The 8,022-nt window shown below is 35.6% G+C and overlaps 1 protein-coding gene across 1 annotated transcript; it reads right to left on the bottom strand.

Moving 5' to 3' along the window:
• Nucleotides 1–4,067: 4,067 nt before the first annotated feature.
• LOC106315975 lies at nt 4,068–5,313 on the bottom strand. Its single transcript, XM_013753829.1, has 5 exons — nt 5,126–5,313; nt 4,764–4,878; nt 4,593–4,682; nt 4,399–4,497; nt 4,068–4,305 (listed from the first exon to the last, which is right to left on the bottom strand). The coding sequence occupies exons 1-5, from the start codon at nt 5,191–5,193 to the stop codon at nt 4,204–4,206; spliced, it is 474 nt and encodes a 157-aa protein (XP_013609283.1). The 5' UTR covers nt 5,194–5,313; the 3' UTR covers nt 4,068–4,203.
• Between the last annotated feature and the right edge of the window lie 2,709 nt (nt 5,314–8,022).

Genomic DNA, 8,022 nt, shown 5'->3' with positions numbered 1-8,022 from the left:
ATAACCTCATTAAAACGAAGATTCCAGCTCCGAGATGCTTGCTTCAAACCATAAATGGAACGTTGAAGCTTGCATACTTTCCCAGCACTTCCAGGGACTGTGAAACCTTCAGGTTGTGTCATGTACACATCCTCTTCGAGATTTCCATTAAGGAAAGCTCTTTTCACATCCATTTGCCAAATCTCATAGTCATAATGAGCGGCAATTGCTAGTAGAATCCAAATGGACTTAAGCATTGCAACTGGTGAATAAGTTTCATCATAGTCAATACCATGAATTTGTTTGTAACCTTTAGCCACCAATCTAGCTTTGTATATCCGTATATTACCATCCATGTCAGTTTTCTTCTTGAAAATCCATTTACACTCAATGGTTTTAACACCATCAGGTAAATCAACCAAAGTCCACACTTTGTTTACTGGCATGGAGTTCATTTCAGATTCTGCAGATCCTCGCCATTTATCGGAGTCTGGGCCCATCATAGGTTCCTAAAAGGACGTAGGTTCATCAGTTCATCACTCTCTATTATCAATAGATCATGATGATCTGTCACCCAAACCCCATATCTTACTGGTTCGTGACGTGTCTTTTCGGACTTATGTACCTCAGGTTCCACAGGTGTAGATTCTACAACTCTTCGTAAATCTAATTGATCATCTTCCTGAGAGGATGAAACATTTTCCTGTGTTTCTCGAACTTCTTCGAGTTGTATTTTACTCTCATTCTTCTTCTTAGAAAGAAACTCTCTCTCAAGAAAAATGCCACTACGAGCAACAAACACTTTGTTCTCAGTGGAGTTGTAAAAGTAATAACCTTTGGTTTCTTTGGGATAACCAACGAAGAAGCATTTATCAGATTTTGGTCCAAGCTTATCTGTAAACATACGTTTGACATAAGCATCAGAACCCCAAATTTTCAGAAAAGACAAATTTGGAACCTTTTAGTCCACATATCATATGGAGTCTTTTCAACTGATTTTGATGGACATCTATTCAGCTTAAACGCATACGTTTCTTGAGTGTATCCCAAAAGGATGGTGGAAGATCTGCATGACTCATCATAGATCGAGCCATACCTAATAAAGTTCGATTTCTCCTTTCGGACACACCATTCCATTGTGGTGTTCCAGGAGGAGTGAGTTGTGAAACAATTCCACATTCTCTCAGATGATCATTAAACGCTTGACTCAAATGTTCTCCACCTCGATCATATCGAAGAGCTTTTATTTTCTTGTCAAGCTGATTTTGTACTTCATTCTGAAATTCTTTGAACTTTTCAAAAGATTCAGACTTATGTTTCATTAGATAAACATAACCATATCTACTGAATTCATCAGTAAATGTAATGAAGTACTTATATTTTCCTCTAGCATGTATACTCATTGGTCCACATACACAGTATGTATAAGTTCCAACAAGTCTTTGGCTCTTTCACCGTGTCCAGTAAAAGGAGCCTTAGCCATTTTACCCAATAAACAAGATTCACATTTTTCATATAATTCATAATCAAATGAGCTCAAAAGTCCATCACTATGAAGCTTTTGAATGCGTTTCTCATTTATGTGGCCCAAACGACAATGCCAAAGGAAAGTCTGATTCGCGTCGTTAGACTTGAATCTTTTGGTACTGATATTATAGACAGGCAAGCTCTGGTCTACAATATAAAGTCCATTCTCTAATGGACGGCTATCATAAAAGATATCATTACGATCAAAAGAACAACACTTGTTTTTGATCGAAAACTGAAATCCTTCCAAATCCAAACAAGGAATGGAAATAATATTCCTACTTATAGCAGGTACATAGTAGCAATTCTTAAGTTCTAAAACCAAGCCTGAAGGTAAAGACAAGTAAAATGTTTCCACGGCTAATGCAACAACTCTTGCTCCATTTCCCACTCGTAGGTCCACTTGACCTTTATCCAAAATTCTACTGCTGCTTAAGTCATTCATATTCGTACAAATATGAGCACCACAGCCGGTATCATTGTCCTTCTTAAGGGCATATTGAAATGAAAATGGGTTGTGAGGAGTTAACATTGCTGGAATAGAAGAATAGCGAATATTAATATGATGTTCAGAAATTAGAGAAATCTCAACAATTAAGAAAACTCATATTATATTCAAAAAATTTTCTCAAATGAATATAATAATCCAAGATCCATATTTCACTAAAATTCGAGTGAGCTTTGGCTCATCGCCCGAATGTTTAGCTATTTAGGTAAGCAACACTTTGCTAATTATATCAAATATAATTCTTGGTTGTCAGACGACATCTTATGTCTTATCCAACCTATGTCTGTAAGCCCAAAACCGTTTTGATAGCCTCGTCAAGTAAACCAATCTTATATTCATATGGTAACCGTTATTATCTACTTCACTCATGTAAATGCAGACATCTTGCTTTGGCAAGCCCATCTTACAACAAAACAAGCCTTGATAGTTGATAAGATTGGTAGACATCAAAAGTACTTGAAATTAATTGAGAAACAAATTTTAATTCAATTTTAAACTTATATTTAAAATTTATATCTAATATAAATATAAATATAACTAATACATATCTTATATGTATTTTAATTGAATTAAATAAGTAAATTAATTTAATCTAATTAAAATAATTAATTATTTATATATTTGATTTTAGAATTTAAACTAATTAAAATCTGATCAAACGACCAAACCAATTGCATTAAACAACCTAAACCAATTGTTGGTTCAATTGGTATATACACATCTCATATGTGTTTTAGGTTAATTTATAAACACGTATTCAAGTATTACAATAATACGATTGCCTCTTGAAATTATATGTATGCAACATGCAACTTCTATACAACATGAACAAGATCATCACATGACAACACGTATATCTAGATATTCTTAATCGGTTAATTATAATAATTGGATTGATCACATCAAACAAAACTATTATGAATTAACAAATAACCATGCATCTTTCAATAAAGAGAAGCACTAACGCTTAATGGTTATTTTAACAACATATTGTTCTTACGCACGAATCAGATTACGCTTCTGCGAAATTGATAACTACGCCAATTTAATTATCGTTGAAACTATAAGATTATTTATCTATACCAAATTATAGACTAAATAAGATCTGATTTCAGTATTAAGCAACCTGGCTCTGATACCACTGTTGGAATTCATACCGGTTTATAACGATTTATAAATCAACCTATGAATTTAGTTTGCCTAGATCTCATGCAAATACTAAATAAATCTAGATCTTAGAGTTTCCAATATACTTGGAAGTTTTACAGCGGAAGGATGAATAAACCAAATCGAGATTTCTAGCACTCCAAACGTCGTGTCTTTACTGGTATCCACACACACAAATTGGAACGATACGGGATGCTATTATCGTTGAGACTTCTCTCAAGAACTCACGAACACTTCGTCTATATAATTAAGTTGCGGCCGAGGAAAAAACATGCAAATATCATAATATGTGTTTGGTATATATACACGTAACCTAAATCAATTAGGTTTGCCTATGGGCTCAGCCCATACTTAACTTTGCTCTTTTAATAATAATGACCATCATTATTATTTCAAAGTAACGTGACCCTTTTTTATACTCACATCACGTATGTGAATATATATATACATATATTATATCATATATAATATTTAGTATGAACTTAATATTTATTAATGATCCAGTTTGTTTAGGTGTGTGACCCTATAGGATCATATAATATTAGTAATGAATTCTCAATTTATAGAGTATAAGCGGTTTCTAGCAAAACATTATAATCACCTAATATAATCTAACGGTTGAATCTCGACGTTACGACTTTAACTAGAGTAAATATAATAGATTTGGACATTCCCAACATTCTCCACTTAACAGGAATATCTCTAACCAATCAAATCTACCAAGAGACTAATTCCCGTGCTAGTTCTTTATATGCCATTACTCGAGCTACATTATTTGTTAATTTATATGCCTTTACTTTAGTTGATTTGAATTTGCAAGATCTTGAAATTGTTCTCCATTGCTGCATGCAGCATGGTTCAAGTTTTGGCAAATGAAAACTCCAAGAATTCCCAATAATCAAATCAAGTAAAAGATACTAATATGATATCATGAGCCAATCTAAGAATCACACAACAAAAAGAAAACCAAAGTGCTAAGAAGCGATTTTGTCCGAACAAAAGTTATAAAAAAAAAAAAGATACTAAGCAGCTTTGGGCTTAGGAGTCCTCTTCAGATTCCTCTTAGTGGGTGTTGAGTTCTTCATTCCAATAAAGAAGAGTAATGCTCCAAAGAGTGCAACGCTCTGCAATAACAAAAGGAGTGTTGAATTTATATCTTAATCATTTGTCCAGATTCTTGAAATTAAGACAACTGACAAAAACAATTCAGGACAGACCTGCAAGAACTCAGTCAACAATGGAGAGAAATGACGCTCCTCAGGTCCGTAGTTGTAGAAATCATACAGAATAGGACTGAAAACCGCAAGGTAGAAAGCCTAACAGAAACAGAATAAATGAGAAACATAAAGGGTAGAAAGTCTTGAATCACTTATTTGTGAACATGTACGTGTTGAAAGAGAGGAAACCTAACCAGAAGATAAGCACCGAAGATGTTTCCGATAACAAAGAGTAAGCCTCCAACTCCTTTCAATGCAACTATAGCAGCAACGACTTGTTTTACCTAAATACAAATCATTCTCCACGTCATACAAAAAACACACATAGAGATAGATAGCCAGAGAGCAAAAACCATCATAAATACCTCTACGCTAGGCAAAGTTACACCTAATCTAGAAGATAGATGTGACTTGGCCAGATGAAGCTTTGGAGCCAGCTCTGTAGCTGCAGGACCACCATCAACTCCAAAGTCATTGAACCTAACAAAAGTACACAAAGAAAACATATCAAGAAGTCACCAAGACCTGAGATTCAACTAATATTTGATAAAATGTATTCAAGCTCCATGTACAAATCAATTATAGTATAAAATCCAGATCGAAACATAAGATGGTTTTATTCAGATAAGTATTCGATTTCGAAAGAGCATACAAAGCCTTTCAATTCCAGATTAGATCTTTCCAACACAGAGCAACGCGAGAACAGAGGATAAATGATAAAACTTACATTTGCCAAGCGGAGAGGATGAAAAGAGAAGCGAAGAGAACTCTTCCAAGAAACGAGAAGAAACCCATCTCTCTCTGTTGCTCAAGGTCAAGCTCCCTCGTAGATTTATCGACGTAGGTTAGAGAGGGAATCTTCTTCTTCGGCGAAAAGTAATAGTTCCTGGTTTTTGAGTTTATTTATTTTATTTTATATTTAAAACTGTATTTTGGATTTTATTTACGTTAACTCCCAACCAAAAACTGCCTTCTCCAGATCTAATTAATCGGTGATTTTACTTTTTTCCGACAAACAAACCAATAGGGAAACTATTGTTATAAACCATATCATATCATGGATGTCTATAACCGATCCGGTCTATAACCGGTCCAATACCAAGAGAGAGACAGCCCAACCCTAGGAGAGAGAGAGGCGGCCGCATGAAGAGGAGAGAGAAGCGGCTTAGAATTTAGAGAAAACGAAACCTTATTTCCTTTTCCTTGTATCATATATATATTTTCTATATTTATGTCTTTCATTTTATCTCTTTGTAACTCTCATATATAAGAGCACCTTATGATTGAGTAATAATACACACAACTCACAGATTTCTAAACCTTAAGTTCATAACACGTTATCAGCACGATAGCCTCTAACACCCTAAAACCAAATCAACAAAACCCTAAAACCCTAAAACGAAAAGGAATCTGCCTCGAAACTTCAAAGAGACCGTTCTCCCAAACCGGGAGGACCCAGAAAACGATCAAGATATCAAATCGAAGCCCTTGCCGAGACGAATCAGTCAGTGCAAACCGCTTGTCGATCTGACCACCGACGCGCCCTCACGCACAGATACAGTGCGCGCCGATTTGCTTTCAGCTCGTGTCCACCTGATCAGCTCCAGCCCCAAGGCGTTCCTGATCCTAGACAAACTCAGCTCCATCCTGCATCAAGGACATCTCGCGTTCCAGACTGTAAGCGCCCCGTTCGCATCAGAGCCGCTCGCGATCCCGACTGCAACAGCTCCCGTTTGATGATCAGCTGCTCGCGTCTCCAACCTCAATCCGTTCGCATCCAGGCCAGCTCGTGTTCAGCTCGCGTTCCTGCCCAGCTTGAGGTTAATTCTCTTGGTGGTCCGGTTTCAACAATCTACTAAAACTAAAGGTAAATTCGAATTCTAAGAACATGAAAATCGAATTTGGATTGTTTGTAAAGAATGAAACCATAAAACCTAATCTATAAAGATAAAAGCTATAGGATAATAGATCAATCCCTAATGAGTAAATCGAAACTCTATAAGTTCGATCCCCAAACCCTAAAATCGAGATTGATCCATTGATCAATTAAAATCAAAGCCTTAAAGATTTTGAATCTCAAATCAAATCTCGTTGATCTAAGATCAAATTTTCGAAAATACCTAAACCCTAATTCGAAAAACTGATTAATTAAAACTTATTGAATGTTGATTGAGATTGAATTGATCATCCTGAAATTGTAATTGCTTGTTAATCAAATCGAAACCCTAAAATCATAATTTTGAAAATCGATTTTGATTGTTTGAATTGAATATTAATTGATTGATTTAATCACCTAGAACTATTGCTAAGATTATTTAAATTTGAATCTGAATGAATTAAGATTGTTTAGATTGTTTAAACTGAAACCCTAATAACCTAGTCTAGATTATTTTGAAATCGAATCTGAATTGTGGCCGTGTGGCCTTGTTGCATTCTAGGTTAATAGTTCTTGATCATACCTTGTGGCCGTGTGGCCTTGTTGCATTCATACCCTAATTTGATCACAATTGATTGATTGCAAATTGCACTTAGAACTTTTCTAGGAATGGTATTGAATCAAATCAAGTAGCCGTGTGGCTTGTTCTTTTGTTTGGCCGAGAGGTTTGTTTGGATTGATTGCATCATATAGAAACAATGTATGTTAGGATTGCAATTACATGACAAACTAAATTCATAAGATTGAACCGATTGCATTCATGGCCGTGCGGCATGCTTATTGGCCAAGAGGCATAGATCTTGGCCATGAGGCATTGATTGATTGTTTAAACCTAAAACCCTATTCGTTTAAACCCTATTCCTAAAGACCTAAAGATATTAATCTATGATTTCAAATGTTGAAAATCAACAACCTGGATTTCGCTGCCCTAAATCTCTCTGGAGATAATTACCTTCAATGGGCGCTCGATGCTAAGATCATCCTGAAATCCAAGGGTCTCGGTGAATGTATCACCGAGAACAATAATGATAATGAGAAAGATCGTTACAGAGCCATCTTGATTATTCGTCATCATCTAGCTGAGAGTCTCAAGGATCAATACCTAACCATTGAGAATCCACTAGATCTTTGGAACGAATTGAAATCGAGATATGATCACCAAAGAATGGTGATCTTACCAAATGCTCGGTTTGATTGGACGAATCTCAGAATCCAAGACTATAAGTCTGTGGACGAGTATAACTCTGCACTGTTTAAGATTGTTTATAAAATGAAACTGTGTGGTGAAAGTATTACGGAACATGATATGCTAGGAATGAATTGAAATCGAGATATGATCACCAGAGAACAGTGATCTAACCAAAAGCTCGGTTTGATTGGACGAATCTGAGGATCCAAGACTATAAGTCTGTGGACGAATATAACTCTACACTGTTTAAGATTGTTTATAAAATGAAACTGTGTGGTGAAAGTATTACGGAAGAGGATATGCTTGAGAAAACCTTTTCCACTTTCAATGCAAGCAATGTGCTGTTACAACAACAATACCGTGAGAAAGGTTATAAGACATATGCTAATCTTATTTCTTGTCTCTTGCTCGCTGAGCAGAACAATGAATTATTGATGAGAAACAGTCAGATAAGACCTATTGGATCAGCTCCACTACCTGAAGCACACACGACAGAGGA

Source organism: Brassica oleracea, chromosome C9, assembly GCF_000695525.1.
Source record: "Brassica oleracea var. oleracea cultivar TO1000 chromosome C9, BOL, whole genome shotgun sequence".
Taxonomy (NCBI): domain Eukaryota; kingdom Viridiplantae; phylum Streptophyta; class Magnoliopsida; order Brassicales; family Brassicaceae; genus Brassica; species Brassica oleracea.
The sequence above is the reverse complement of the archived record's forward strand: the minus strand, read 5'-3'. Positions and strand labels throughout refer to the sequence as shown.

Coding starts and splice junctions, on each gene's coding strand:
- LOC106315975 (XM_013753829.1), bottom strand. CDS start 5,193: ATGGGTTTCTTCTCGTTTCTTGGAAGAGTTCTCTTCGCTTCTCTTTTC. Junction 4,498..4,592: donor TCTTCGGTGCTTATCTTCTG/GTTAGGTTTCCT, acceptor TGTTTCTGTTAG/GCTTTCTACCTTGCGGTTTT. Junction 4,306..4,398: donor TGTTGACTGAGTTCTTGCAG/GTCTGTCCTGAA, acceptor TTGTTATTGCAG/AGCGTTGCACTCTTTGGAGC.